General features: G+C 38.5%; 1 protein-coding gene across 3 annotated transcripts; it reads right to left on the reverse strand.

Annotated features, from left to right (window-relative positions):
• Positions 1-744: 744 nt before the first annotated feature.
• Positions 745-15,094, reverse strand: LOC121885158. 3 transcript variants are annotated; one of them, XM_042394345.1, is made up of 3 exons: positions 14,998-15,094; positions 14,100-14,257; positions 745-4,444 (listed from the first exon to the last, which is right to left on the reverse strand). In XM_042394345.1, the coding sequence occupies exons 2-3, from the start codon at positions 14,234-14,236 to the stop codon at positions 1,822-1,824; spliced, it is 2,760 nt and encodes a 919-aa protein (XP_042250279.1). In that variant the 5' UTR covers positions 14,237-14,257; positions 14,998-15,094; the 3' UTR covers positions 745-1,821. The 3 variants fall into 3 exon arrangements, with proteins under 3 accessions (XP_042250279.1, XP_042250278.1, XP_042250280.1); XM_042394344.1 differs by lacking the exon at positions 14,998-15,094 and adding an exon at positions 14,375-14,426; XM_042394346.1 differs by lacking the exons at positions 14,100-14,257; positions 14,998-15,094 and adding exons at positions 8,979-9,281; positions 9,757-9,875.
• Between the last annotated feature and the right edge of the window lie 553 nt (positions 15,095-15,647).

The following is a 15,647-nucleotide window of genomic DNA, read 5'->3' on the forward strand; positions in this document are numbered from 1 at the left end:
CTGTTGGAACAAGAAGAAAAACATATGTTTGAGTGAAGGGGGATTTTAATCTTTTGTCATGACGATTGCATGATAAACAGTAGAAATATGGTGTTCATGTTACAATCTACCAGAAATGTGCACTTTGGTGTGAGATTGGCCAACACAGCACCTGCTGGATAACATCACATTGCAGCAATTCAGTGTATTTCTTAGTCTAAAGGACCTAAAAGTCTGTTTTCTCAATCAGCTTCTTACTATGAGCCATCATGTCTTGCATGAACACACAATTTTCTGGTTTTATAGTTTCACATAAGAGATTTCTGTATGTGTTTTTGTCATTGCTTTTCTCACCATTTGTGAGTGGGTGGTGCTCGCTTGGGAAAAGGTGAAGTCACATATTTCTGGGCACCAATAAGTTACATTTGAATCAAAAGATGACAGTTGTTGAGTTAATTACTGAGGCTGCCAATCAAATCTCAAGCCATACCAACCCAATCTTGACGAAGCAGATTAGCTGAGTTCTCAGACTTACACTCTTAATAAATAATAACTAAGGATGTTTTTTTTTTCATTTAACTTTCATTGTTGTTAATTTAGTTATGGATATTCAATGTTACAGAGAAATACTTGAAACAATTTTTTAGGCATGTTTTTAAAGTAAAATCATTTGCAGTAATGTAGTAGTCTGCTTTTTTTATTTTAATATATTCTGACATGACTGTATTTTGCTGATACAGTGAAGAAGTACACACTACACATGCAAATGTTTAATACCCTTTAATCAAAACAGATCAAATGGGATTACACCCACTTTCATTAACACAAGACTGTACTTCCATTTGTTCTCCCATTTTCTACTAAAATTCCCAAAATTTTCAACATCACAGTTCAAACCTCAACATACAGTTGCCCTCTTTAAACAGTCTTATCAACAAAGCAATTGTGATTATTACATAAACAGCAACTATTAGGTTTAAATCTTACAGCAATTAGAGTGTGTTGTAAGAGTACCGTAGCATTCTTGACTTTAAACCTTTGAACTGACAGGAATATATTTACTCATTATGTTCCCAATGATGATAGTTGCCTTTGAGTGTTAAATTGAACATTAGTACTCAAGATGTACAGGATGATTTTATATGTACATTTAACACACAAAAGAGTAAACATAGTGGTGATTCTCACTTTTATGTTTCTTTTTAGGGAACTTAAAGTGCGTGTATAAGGTTTGCTGATCTTGGTTAAATAGTAACTTAAAGCACTAGACAGGACGTGTTTACTTTTTCAATATTTGGCCAAATCCACAGTCTTAAACAATGTGTGTCAGTAGCCTTAACCCCAGGGTTCAAACCCCAGTCTGGTATCAAAAGTCCCTACAACTAGTGTATAATGCAACAATATCACACTTCTCAGACTGGAAAAAATGTTGCCAATTAACATAATCTGAGCAGAAAGTACATTTCCTTCTCAATTTATTTGGCAAAACCATTTAGTATATAAAGGATTTTTTTTCAGAAACAATGTTGCATATTGTCTGAAAGAGGGTCTTTCCAAATCTGATGTTAGCTTATAATCGCAAAGCTGTTTTGCCCCATAACTGTTGCATACCGGGCCATTCCATTTAATTTATCAACCTATGGGGATCGCTGATACTTAATAGAAGAAAAACAACAAGAAGTAAAGCATTCAGTTTTTTTTTTTTGTTGGCAGATTTGTATGTGCCCAGTTTTAATCCTTGTATGTGATATTTGTATTATGAAAAAAATATTCTGTTGGATTTGACTGAGCTAAAACTTGAGTGAGACATTACTTTTATTTGGCCTTGGGGTGATTCAGAGTCTAGTAAGGTGGAAGGAGGAACTTCCATGACTCATCCCAACCTAAAAGTGACTTGAAAGTCATCTGCTTTTTCAGACCAGTAGGCTGGTCCAAGAGCCTCCAAGATTCTGCCCATTCTTCCAAGAACTTTTGTTTGGCTTCATCCACCGGCTTAATCTTTTTTACTGAGGCAGAGCTTCTCTTGGGACGTGGTTGAGTTTTACCTAACAAGTGGCATCCTGTCCACTTTCTCTCTGATTGTTTCTCCTTCTCAATGTTGGAGTACAAATGCCTTCTTGTGTTGGTCTTTTTTGTTATAATCACCCTCGGGTCGACAGGATTCTTAGACTTACTTTTGTCTTTTATATGTGCACTGGCCTCCTGCAGGAACTGATGGGATTTTTCCCAAAGCTTTGATGTCATAGGGTTGTTGCTAAAGCTGGTGTTGATGTTATGTTGTATGTTCTTTCCTCTTGACCATATGATTGCATAGTGACATGGGCTGGGAGAGGACTCCACCCAGGGTTGTTCCACATGGGGCATGGGGTTGGCGAGCCTGAATGACATTCCCCACTTAGATCCATGCTCATTGACAGTGGTATGTTGCTGAGGAGCAGTGCTGCTCTCTGACGGTCCGTAATGACTTGGTTGATGGTTCAGAAGTGGCCCAGCTCTCCATGAATCACTCCACTCTTTCTCAGGGTATCTTTCCCTGAAGATCAGGTTGTCAAAAGAGTGACTCATTTTAGCTTTGGCTCTTTGCGAGGAAATCCTAGACACCTGCTCAGTGCAGTGCTCTGTGTGGAAGGCAAACCTCCAGGCTTCCATCCACTGGGTTAGGGAGGGTTTGTCATGGTGGAACTCAGTTTCTGAGACCATCCAGGCTACCTGCCAGTCAGAAAGAGACCTTAAGTACTTCTTATGTGCCCATGAAGCTTCAGGATGGTGCGAAGCTGCTGTTTGTGCTTTACCCTGCCCATGTTCTGATTTTTCCTGGTTTCTTGAGAACCTCCAGGATTCTTCCCAACTCTGCTCCCCCGTTTGCCCATTCTGAAGGAGTTCTACAGATGCAAAGTGATTCTGGTCCCTCACCCGATCTGCTCTGATTTTGGGTGTGGTTGACCAACCCTGCTGCCAAAGTTCAGGCTCCTGATGCATGGGCTGACAGGTGAATTTCCATGAGTCTTTCCACTCTGAGGCCTCAGGCTTCATGTCTCCTCCCTTCTCTGACTCTCTAAAAGGCCTTGAAGGGTCAGGTCTCATTCTTCTCCTCTCCATCCTCATTCTATGTTTCAGTGTCTTCCAGGATTCCCTCCACTCTGGGGCATCCTGGACATTTTCCAGGTGTTTCTCATGAAGTAACTTATAGTGGGTGAATTCTCTCTTTGGGTGATAAATCACAGTATGTTTTAGTTGCTCATAGCATGGGTCTGCCTTCTCTGATGTTGAATATTGCTCTTTTAGGTTTTCCTCCACCTTCTGAGTCTCCATCTTTGATGGTAATGTCTTTAGGACTTTCTCTATTTCTTCACATGGTTTGGAGTTGTTTTTGGTCACCTGCCAAGACTCATTCCACTCATCAAGAGCCTCAAATTCATTGCAAAGATGCAAGTACAGATCTCTGCATTTCTGCTCATAAGACACAAACGTGACATTATGGAGATTTGACTCTTTCTGTGGGCTCCGATCATCATGGGTATCACTGTGATCTTGCCTCATAGACAGATCAGAATTCTTGTGGTTGTTGGAGACCACCATGGCTGCTCTCCATGCATTGGCCCACTCTGGACTATGATATTTTTGTGACGACTTAGATTTGTTGCAATCATGGTGGTTGATAAACTTCCAAGATTCTTCCCACTTTGAACTTATCTCTCTATCCTTATCCTGCTTTTTAGCAATGGACTCATTCATAAGCACATCATCTGGAACAGTAGAATGATCCTGCTGATCTGCTGGTTTGGTGGATCTCCATGACTCGCTCCACTCTGATGAGCACAAGGCTTCATTGTGGCGCTGAGTCTCCACCAAGAAGGTAAATAATCCAGATTTGAGGACATTCTCTCCATTTACAGAAGATGTGTCTTCCTTCTTATTCTTTTTGTCAGGCTTTCTCCAGGACATCTGCCACTCCTCAGTGGAAAGACACAAGTCAAGCTCTTGTGATTCCACCACCCTGTAGTCAGGTTTCTTCCAGAGATGAAGGTTATGAGGATCCATCGTGTTGGGCCCATTTGGCCAAGGCTTGCCTGCTTCAGTGTAGGGCTGCTGAGTAGCAAACATCCAGCACTGGCCCCAGTTTGTTGTAGCTGTGGAGCCCTCTGCTGGTATTGGCAGGGATTTGTTGTACTGCCATGACTTCCCCCACAGCATAGCAGAAGGTTGAGTCTGGGTGATAAACATGAGAGACTGTAGCCTGTTAAACATCTTGTCCTGCCCCTTTTGTCCTTGTCCTCTGCCCTGGCTTCCTGGTCTGCCCAGTGGAGCTGAACCTACACCACGAGGAAGAGCAGGAGGAATCTGAGGTTGCTTGCCCTTCCAGAAGTTGTTGTCCATCTGAGTCTCAGCAGGTTTAGGTTTCCTCTCCTTTCTTTTGTAGGGTCCCAATTTGGCAGATGCGCGGTTTGCCCAGTCCTGGTTAATACTGTGAAAACACATATATAGGAAAAATATAACATATATAAGAAAAAATGCCCTGCAGAAAATATGACTACATAGGACAATATGCCAAACATGAATCTCGTAAAGATGGAATGGAATTAACTTCCTGGAAAACTGTAAATCTTGAAAAGTGACCTAATTCTTGCAGTAGTAACAGCATTTCTCTCCTTAAAGGTAGGGCTCGCAATTTTTAAGTCTGTTTTAAAACAATATTCAGGTGTCCAAATGAAAATTTAAATGGGTTTCTTGCCATAATCATCCCCCCTGTTCATACTGGCCACTAAAATATCCCTTCATAATGCACTCACAATGTGAGTGATGGGGGCCAAAATCCACAAGCCTCCTTATGTGCAAAATGTATTTAAAGGTTAACTAGAAGCTAATATGAAGCTTGTGCCATCCAGGTTTGTATAATCAAGTAGATATCTTTCAACGTTACAGTGTTGTTAGTGCTAAAGTCCCTCTTTTTGTTACTATACTTCCACCACAGCTCAACAGGGAAATACTGACCGAGGAAATAGGGAATTAGGGAAATAGGAAAGAGGGAATTTGATGATAAAAAGACTGTAAATGTGATAGATATCTGCTTGATATGGCTAACTCAGACTACTAAAGCCTCATATAAGATTCAGATAAGCTTCTAAATGCATTTTTGCACAAAATGACCCCCATCAAAGTACATTTGAATGGGACCTTTTGATAGCCAGTATGAACAGGAGGAATAATTACAGCAAGGAAACCCTTTTTCAGTGTTCATATGAGCACCTGATTGTTGTTTTAAGACAGACTTGAAAAAGTGTTAATCTATCCTTCAAGTGATTATCATCACACCTTAAGGTCATGCCACTCACAGAAAAATATATCAGGGTTAGTCTGGGCTTTCAGTGGCTATTATTGGTCACACCATCATTAATCTCTATTAACAGGTATCTGTATATGAATACAGAATCTGTATGCAAGGGACAAGATTTTGATATCGGAGGAGTTCTGTTTTTGTTTTTTACAAGTAAACAGTCTGTGAGGGGAGCAAAAGAGGCAGAACACATTGGCCAGAATCTTGTCTGGACCTAAAACACCTACAATAAGTATCAATGTTTGTGTATTGTGTGGAGAAACGTTCGACTCCTGTAATAAAAGAAATAAAGTCGGATTAAGTTTTGATTTAGTGACAAGGTTCTTGCATCTCCAGTTACTAATCGGACTGTAAATAATGATCGGCGCATGGAAGCGGAAGTCTTTGTGTAAATGTGACCAGAAATAATGTACGGGGATATATTCTATTATTTTGTGCTATCCCTCAGAGTAGATGATGCCAATATAAAAAACTACAAGAGCACTAACCTACCAGTACCTACACAGTAGTAAACTGCGCTGTGTATTACTCCACCAAGTAAAAGATCTGGTATTATGGCTGATGTTCAGCCCAGTCAGTCCAGCAGTCCAGTACACTTGGCCTAGTTACTGGTGACAAGCCTGGGAGCAGTAGAGTCAGCAAGGTGCTCTTGCATCACTGACCTGGCCAAGTCATGCAGAATGCAGTTTCAATTTTGTGGAAAGTAAGAAAGTAGGATGTTTTTTTGTTTTGTTTTGTTTTTATGTACAATGATTTTCAAGCATACAAGGGCATAGTGCTCTATTTGAAAGTATAAACTCAAGTCACATTAGCTGATAATCTTTCATAATATACAATTATGTGGTTAAAGTAGGTTAAAAAAGTATCAGCTCTTTTCTTTGTCTTGTCTTACCAGAAAATAGAATATTACAGGAAGACTATTGACCCATGTGATGTAGCATATGAATTGTTTGCAGCTACTCCAATTTGAATAGCCACACAAAACTGAAACTGTGTGATAATGTACAATTTATACCAATTTTATAAAAAAAAAAAATGTTCATATTAAATGCACAATATGTAATTTCTGCTGCTAGGGGTCACTCAGTCAAAACAATATTGTTATTCATTGTTATCAACCAGGAGTACTTCAGTGTTCATCATTCAGGATGTTTTTACTGGGAGCCAAATTATCCGCAGAGGTGTCCTCTCCAGAACAAACGGAACCTGTGATTAAAACGCGTAGAAAACACTGAATAAAGCAGTTTCACATAAAAAAAAGTGTTTCCCTGACACTGTTTGGTGAGCACAGGGTGTCTGGGAGGGGCTGCTAGCCGAGCTGCTGCTAACGTTTGCTCAGCTTGTTTCTCCAATGACTAAAATCCCTTATCAAGTTAAAAGATATAGTTAAAATGACCAAGATCTAAAAAATGTGGCTTAAAACTGAATAAAAGTCAATTCACGGCAGTTTCAGGTGGACAACCACAACACCGACATATCATCTAGTATGCGTACTCTTTGGTAGATGCCATTGTGGCAAACAGCCACAACACCAAAGTATTACGTATACTTGTGTACTCTTTGGTAGACGCCATTGTGGCGGAAAACCACAAGGTTGACATATTATCTTGTGCGCGTATACTTTTTGGTAGAGGGGTATGACGCCATTGACAGGTGACCAAATGAAACAGATCGATACCTTGATTAAATTACAGATTTCTCTGGGTTTGAAAACTTTTGGAAACATTTGGGATAATGTAATTACACAACTCAACAAAATATATAACATAGGTATAGTCATTTTTAGACATTTTAATGCGGAATAGTTACATAATATAGCTTTAAAACAATAGAATAAAATTAAATTGTAATGTGAGTAATGCTAACATGCTATTTGTATATCACAATGCTGCAAGAATGAGAATCATGGAGAATCTATGAGGGGCCATAAGGGACATTATTCAGGATTACAATGCATATACATGTACTTTTCCTTTCACATACACATATGAAACCAAACTCATTCATATACTACATATAGATACTGAAATATATATCATACTGAAAACCACACACACAAGATTTCAATATTTCACATACAAGTGAAATGCTTTTACATACACAACTGAAATGCTCTCATGAAAACTACCGAAAAGCTTTCACATATACCAGTAAAATGTGCTCATATACAGTTAAAATGCTCTCATATAGTATTGTGAAAACCTTTTATATAAACTACTGAAAAGTGTTCACAGTTACTATTGAAAAAATAATTTTGTATGATGTACGAGAGGATTACAATATGTTGTATGAGAGGATTGCAGTATGTTGTATGAAAGGATTTCAGTTGAAACAGAAAGCATTTCAGTTGAACCGGAAGGCATTTCTGTTGAACAGGGTTCACAGTTTTCAGTATAGTATGTGAATGATATGATAATAATGTCCCTGATTGCCCCTCATAGAAATCTCTAAGTAACTACTCAAATCTCATACTGGCAGAGAAGGTAAGGTAAGTACATAGTATGGAGTATCAAGGTAAGTGAGCTACGTCAAATCAGAACATGATATATCCCATATGAAAGAACTCTTTGCACAAAGACTGCATTGCAATACACCATGTTTAGTAGTTGCTCACAAAGTTTTACATGATAAAAAATGCAATTTCAGCTCTTCGACTCATTCAGGACAATCTCTAATATTCAATAATATCTCTTGACTTGTCACTTTCTAATTGATAGTGGCCTAATCAGTTGCACAGGTTTGGGGTCCATTTCTCCAGCCCAACAGAAATAGGCTGGAAATGTCGCCGTAAGTATAAGTCTAATCATATCACTTGAATCCAAAGTAAGTTATTATTAGGATACTGTATTCAAATGTCTGCCTTTTTTAATCTAAAAGGTTTAGAATTGCTGTATATTTATCCAACCATTACATTGTTGCTTGAAATAAATGTCTTTATTCTATTCTGACTGTAATAGTCTCTGTCTCAGGTCCAGAATGCTGTGTTCCAGGAACAGCACCTCTGGAGAGATGAAAGGAATTAACAGGTCTAAGCAATAATTTCATCTTCATTTATGTGTGAATGCTCGCATCATCAATTTAAAAAGAAAAAAATCAACACACACCAATGTCCTCGTTTGGTGCTGGTAATGGCAAAATAACTACAGAAAAAGAGGAAAAAATAGCACCACAGAGAAAGATAATAATGTAACGCTCATACCAACATTCCAGCCATGTTGCCTTTGATCATCACCTTGAGGTTGGTATGAGCATTACATCTTTTTCTGTGGTGCTGTTTTTTGAGTGTGCAGTATTTTCTCCTTTTCATTAGTTATTTTACCACTACCAGCACTAAACTATGTCTCTGATGTGTATTGATTTTTCTTTCAACTGATAACTTGAGCATTCACACGTGAATTAAGATCAAATCACTGCTGTTGTTTTTTAACCCCTTTTCTAATGCTCGACTTAAATCCAATCGAGTGGCTAGTAATATGTATTCCAAGAGTTAAAAAAGCAATTTAATTTTTGAATGCTGTTGAAATTAGTATCTGTATTTAATAAACTTTGTTACAATGTTAAAATTTGACTAAGTCTTGTATGTGTTTTGAAAATAACAAGAAAACGCATTTTAACATTTTACTGTACATGTCTTGTTTGTTTGTTGAGTCGAGCTGGAAGCTACCTTTGTAGAGAGGTTTAAGGTGTTCCGTTACTTAATAAAAGGCAGCAAGCGACAAGCCACTATGGAGCAAAAAGAGAACTTCAGTTCTAAGCAGAATCCTTTGAAGAGGTTCGGCTCATTGTGTTCCCTGGTCAGCAGTGGTGAGAAAAGGCATCAGGGGAGACTTGTACTGTCTATGAACTGTAGTTACTGTGTGGTCTCCAAGTGTGCAGTCCTCCCACAGGCTCCCAACATCTCTCTGGCAGTTTGGCACATCTGGTCGGTCCATGACCTCATGCTCCATGCTGGGTGTTGCAATGTCATCTAGTAAAATAGTATATTGTATTTCTTTTAACAATATGTAGCCTATAAACAAATATAATAATTTTGCCACTGTAGACTACTGTAAATCAGACATTTTCATTAACTATCAAATTATACACAATAATTGCAAGTGACAAATGATCTGATCTGTACTTTGACAGATTATGTGGTCATTATTAGCCTATATTTGGTCCTACAGACAGCAATAGATATGGAAGGTGTTTCAGAAGTAAGTATACATTAGTAGGTATATGTTGTTTCCTGGTGTTAACATTTCATAAGTATAATTTGTAGTATTAGCTACTGAATGCTGAAATTCAATGCTGAATTAATTTGGTGACAAATTTTACATGATACAACATGATAAAGCAAAGGCTTTTCACCATTATCACTATTATTATTGTTACAAATTGTACACATGCTTTTTAAAAATCACTGTAATCAAAGGAACCTGAAAATTGATAATTTGACGTACCTGACTGCCTGACTAGCACCCGGCGTGGTTTCTTCAACAGAGCTTCATAGCCAAGCCACTTCTCTGGGTTGGGATGCTCTTTTGTAGGGATGCTCTTTTTATCCACAAAGTGGAAGGAAGAGGGAGTTTAGAAGATGGGTAGGTTTTTCAGATTCAAAGTCTTCATCCTCCTTTGGAGGTGGGGGCAGGTCATATGGGGCTCCACAGCTACACTGAGACCAAAGTTGACGTCGATGTTCAAAACATTCCTACAGTAAAACTCCTGTCGTTTTTTCCAATTATGGAACCCTATTACTGAACATATAATACTCATCATTTTTCGATCGATAACGCTATAGCTTAAATTGATAGCTAGCTAACAGTACAGACCAGTGGCAGCTGGTGACTCAAAAAAATGAGGAGGACAGGAGGAAAATCAACATGGAATCTTACAACAAACCGCATCATACTATATCATTGTCCCCCACCCGATGAAATCAAAGGTGAAAAGGCTGCTTATTTAAAGACATTTAGCATATACATATTATTTCTAAACAAAGAAGTGCTCATTTTAGCTGTGGAGTGGTTCAGGATGTGTTATTTTACCAACAACGTGAAATTCAAATTCATAGTATTGTTCTATTGTGACAACAGATTAATGTTCTCATCAAAAACAGACAACATATCACTTGATTTACACATGTTTCCTATGTATTTTCTTAGTAAACAGAAATATATAAAGTAGCACAAAGCTTATAATGTGATACAGGTACAGATCAGTGCTGAATACAAAAAATATTGAACACTAAAAACATTCACAGATCTAAAAGTGTAGGTTCACAAAAAGTATTAATGCATGTATGAAATATATGACTTACACACTCTTATCTATATGCACGACATACAAAATATAGTCTACAAAGCTGACATGTTAACACTTGTTATTTTAGTTACTTTAAGCTTATTAGTCAATATAGACTCAGCTTAAAAACGAACTGAAGAAAATGTCTTAAGCCAATCACACAACATCAACAGGTGACTGAACAACCACTCAATTAAAAACCAGATCAATTCCAAATGAATGAATTAGTCTGTTACAGCTCACTGTAACTTCAACAAGGAAACTGCCCACAGCACATTATATGATCTCTGCTGCATTCTTGTTAAGGAGATAAATTCACACAACAACCACAGAGACATTTAACTAGCAGAGATGAAATTAGCAACCAAAGAGACAAAGAGAGAGAAGCTGTATCTGACTCAAATTGTCTTCTTTCTTTCATGGAGACGAAGTATCCATGTCATAACGTCCATCTGTGGCTGTTGGTCATCTTATTTGTTAGTTAACAGAACTTTGTGGCTGTTGGTTAACCAGTCTGATATCATTAGCAACGATGACAAACAAGCTAACTCTCCTGGTTGTTTCTCCAGTTGGTTCTCTCTCCAGCCTCCCCGGCAGCATCCTGCCGCTGCTGCGCCACACAGTCCAGATCCATTCTCCCGTTACTTTAACAACAGTCCTTAACAGTCCTTCCATGGATGTACAAAGAGTCCTTCAGGCTGCCACAACAAGCCAACTATTGTGTTTGCTAATGTAAGGAGCTATCTACTGCTCGTTATCTACTGCTGCTACACTGCCTTACAGTGGAGAGAATTGAAGATGAAATCTGGAAACTATCATTGGACCAACACGATGTCAATATTGCATTCTGGTTGTTGATTGGTTAGGGAGGACATCCTCCCTTGGAACATCATTTTACGTGTCTTGGCCAATCATAGATAAGCATGAAAAAAAATGAAGTACATTAAATTGATGTAAGAGATCCCGCCCCGAGGAGGACAGCAGGCACCTGTCCTCCTCTGTCACCCACTCCCCCGACTCTCCTCCACTGCCCCCCACCACTTCACACAAGCTGCTCTTTGTCTTCCTGCCCTGCAGGTGTAGCTGTTGAACCAGAATTTCAATAATGGATTTTTCCAAAGAAGAGAGAAAAACTATTTTATAAATAATACTGAGATTTGGTAATGGTTTATTTCAACCAAATATTCTTTTTTGTATTTTGATCTCCCTCTTGCCTCTCAAAAAATAGAGGAGGAGCAATCTCCTCTGCCTCTATGGACCAGCCTCCACTGGTACAGACTCACGTAAGTAGGTCTATCTGCAGACGCGCAGACCTACACGGCCTTGCAGCCAATTTTTCCCAGTGGTCACTCACAGTATTACAGCGAAGAATCCCCCTGCAGCCTAAAAAGCATTATCCCCATAGACCACCGCTGTAAAAGAGACATCTATAAAACTGTTGATAGGACACTTTGAACTGCAGACAAGGTCAATTAAGACTCTTTCTATTATGAATTTTTGATCCATGGAGGTTTTATATTATATAAAAGTTTCCTTGAGCCGAGAAAAGCGATTTAAAAGTCAGTGACATTATCACAATATAAAGTCTATGGGCCAGGCGGGAACTCGTGGGTGGGGCCAGCAGGGGAAACACCACTGAGCATATTCAGTGGGCCGCACAATGCAGAAGCAAACCCAGGTAGAAACTTTTTTTGGCATATGCACATACGCACCAGGCAAGCAATTCTTACTGGACTGAATAGGCACCATTTTAAGTCTGTTATCCAGCTCTTATAATACATCCATGGTCCGCAGATAGACTACTACTAAACAACTTCCATTGATTCTCCTCAACCACCAGAAGTTCAAACACAATCAGTGTTTGAACTCAGTGCTCCGCTGACACCTTTGGGTGCTATATATAGCTCGCATTTCAGCTCCTCCCAGCAAGGATGTGAGAGAGAGATGCGAGGATGGAAGAATTTAATTCACCAAACGGGATGTCCTTGCTCACTCCAGCATCATTTTGAGGAGACGGCAACTATTGGTGGCACACAACACCTCAACTGTCAAATATGAAGAAGTCAGCTATCAATATGTAGAAATTATTAAGTAACTGTTTAAACTTAAAATTCATATACAATTAATTAACACTTAAAACTGTTACTTAATAGTAAATGGGCTAAAACATGACGTTGGTATTGTTGTTAAAATATTGTAGTTGGGTTAGGGTTAGTTGCTTTTAAGGTGGGCTTAAAATATCTTGTGTCTCGTGTCTTGTGTATACAGATTACAGATTGACATTTGTACCCAGAACATCATGAGGGAACCTTGTATTGGCTCTCTGGTGTGCAGTAACTCCCTCCCTCACTGTTCAGTGTCGACTGTAAAAACACTATTTGTGTCACTTTGTTCAGGTATTCATTACTCCCAGTAAATCTTTTCAGCTGCCAAAGCTGCCTAAAGGGTCATGACATACAATCCATTTTAGTACATTTAGCTACTGTCTGAGCTCTGGTGTCAGAGTCAGCTGCTAACCTTTCAGTGTGCTAATGGATCAAATTTTCCTCACGGGATGACTTAATTTTTACATTCTTTGAATGTAAGAATTTTATTTGTTAGCAGAATAAAGTCATAAAGTGAGATGTTTCCATTCTTACATGATGAAGGTTAGATCAAATTTTGGGCAGAAGAAACTAAAACATTTGTTGTCAGTCTATCAATCAATAACCTCTTCTGTCATTTCAGAACCTGCCATTACCTTCCTGCCCAGCAGATTGTTGCCTGTATGCTGGCTTTTCCCTTTTTGCTTGGTTGCCTGTTTTGATTGCCCGCCTGTTGAGTAAACCTTGCTCCTGCCTCTCAGTTGTTCATTTGAGTCTGCACCTTGCTTACGTTAACTATTGCATATCTATATATATTTGAGGTGGACCAAACCCAATTGTAATTCAAGGTTCAGCGTTCAATCTGTACAGTTTATCAGTCAAGCTCACAAAGACAGTCAATCAGATAGTTGAATTACTTTAACATTGATTATTAGTAGTTAGTAGTTGGTGGTTTTTACCTTTTTAAGACCAATATAATATGTAGTGTGATAAATTGCATTAGCCTGCGTTTGCACACATGCAAGTAAATATTAGGATTGCTTTGTATTTATCTCTGCAGGACAGTGTGACAGTGTTAGGTTTATCATACAATCATATTCTTCTGCTGAAAATATTCAATCATTCTGAATCACTATATAAATAGTAGATTGACATAAATAAAGTATGATAAAAATGTTTATGCTGCGGCATCATGTTGGTGTCAGGGTATGAGACACAGACAACATAAAAACATGATCTCTCTCCACATTGCCTGTCCTCTACTAGTACTACTGGTTACTATCCTATTAAGGCAAAATGCCAAAAAAAATCTTTATGTGGAAATTAGACGCCATAAATACCATGTATTTCTTTTTATAGACTTTTTAAGGACCTGCAGACAGCCTGTGAAGAGACAGACAAACAGTTTCAATCCTTACGAGATCAAAGCGCTCTTCTCCACTCGTTCCTGCTCCAGCTGCATCTTCTGTCCATACTCTCGCTCTCTGATCTCCCAGACGTTCTTCATGATGGAGGCATCGCAGCCAGCCACCTCAGGGTTCTTATCACTAGACATCTTCAAACGGTTTCAGACTCCCTGCAAACAGAGAGAAAGGGGTGAATAAACCTCTGAAGAATCATTGTTATATCCATATTTCTCTTCTTTTATAATGATTGTGGCATCCTGAGTCCTGCAGAGGTGGAGGTGATGTACCTTATAGTGCTGATCTTCTGTGCACTAATCTGTGCAGAGAAGCTGCAGACAGCTCTCCTATATACTGTCACTCTGCGAGCCATTAACCTGCTGTTAGATGTTTTAGGGGCTGTCCTGACTAAAAATAACACCCTCCAACACACACACGCAGAAGATCCACTGCCCTGATACATGCTTGGAATAATACAGTAAAATATTGCTTACACATTGAGGCATCAGTATTAATAACGTACTTTATTGTAAGATATAGTTTATATATCAGTCACAGCGGCTGATTTTCTGCAAAAGAAATACTTTTAATACTTCAATTAAATTCAGCCAATAATACTTCTTAACTAAAATTTCAAATGCAGGACTTTTACCTGTAATTTAGAATTTTTACATTGCAGTTTTGGTAATTTTATTCTAAGTAAAACATCCAAGGATTTCTTCCACCACTGGAGACTCTTTTATCATTTGAGTCATTGCTACTATAAAAATATTGATTAAGGGGGTTTAAAGTGGATACATGTTCCCGGCAAATTATCTTTACATCATAACAAGTAGCAAATACTGTAATATGACTCAAAAGCAAAAATAGTTGTAAAAGATGTAAGACTTATCACTTATGGTAAGTATAATACCTTTATCTTGATAGTGGTTCTTGAGAAAAAGGGAGCCGTCAACAAAATCATCAGAATTCATCCAAATGGTACCATGAATATCCACAGCAAGGAAATCTGATCAGCAATTTTGAGATATGTCACTCTGAACAAAAGTGAAACAGACATCTTTATTCTGGGGCTTCACTGCAAGCATCACTGCTTAGGTCTAAAATCAGCACCACTGTCATGTGTCAAGTCATGTGTTATTTGCGGTTTAAGTTTTATGGAGCATATATCCGGCTCACACCAGGGGCGCCAGATTCATTTCAGAAATACGGCAGCCAAAAAATATGTGTGTATGTTGTGTGTGTGTGAGAGCTGAGTGACAGCAAGCAAGCAATAAGAATGTTATCGTTGTTGTAAGCAGCCATGACCCAAATACATATATTTAACGATAAATCAGAAAAAAATATTACTTTCCTACTGCTTCCCCTTCACAAATTATCAACATGCCATGCTGTTGTGAAAATGTCATTCATAGCCTACAATAGCCTAAATAAACTTATGGAGAACCTCAATTGCGTTTACTCAAAAAGGAAATGCTTTGGACCTGTCATTTCAATGTGATATCATGAATTAACCAATTCATGTGAACTTTCACATGAACAAGTTAACAGCTCAAACAGACT

Source organism: Thunnus maccoyii, chromosome 19 (genome assembly GCF_910596095.1).
Source record: "Thunnus maccoyii chromosome 19, fThuMac1.1, whole genome shotgun sequence".
NCBI classification, from domain to species: Eukaryota; Metazoa; Chordata; class Actinopteri; order Scombriformes; family Scombridae; genus Thunnus; species Thunnus maccoyii.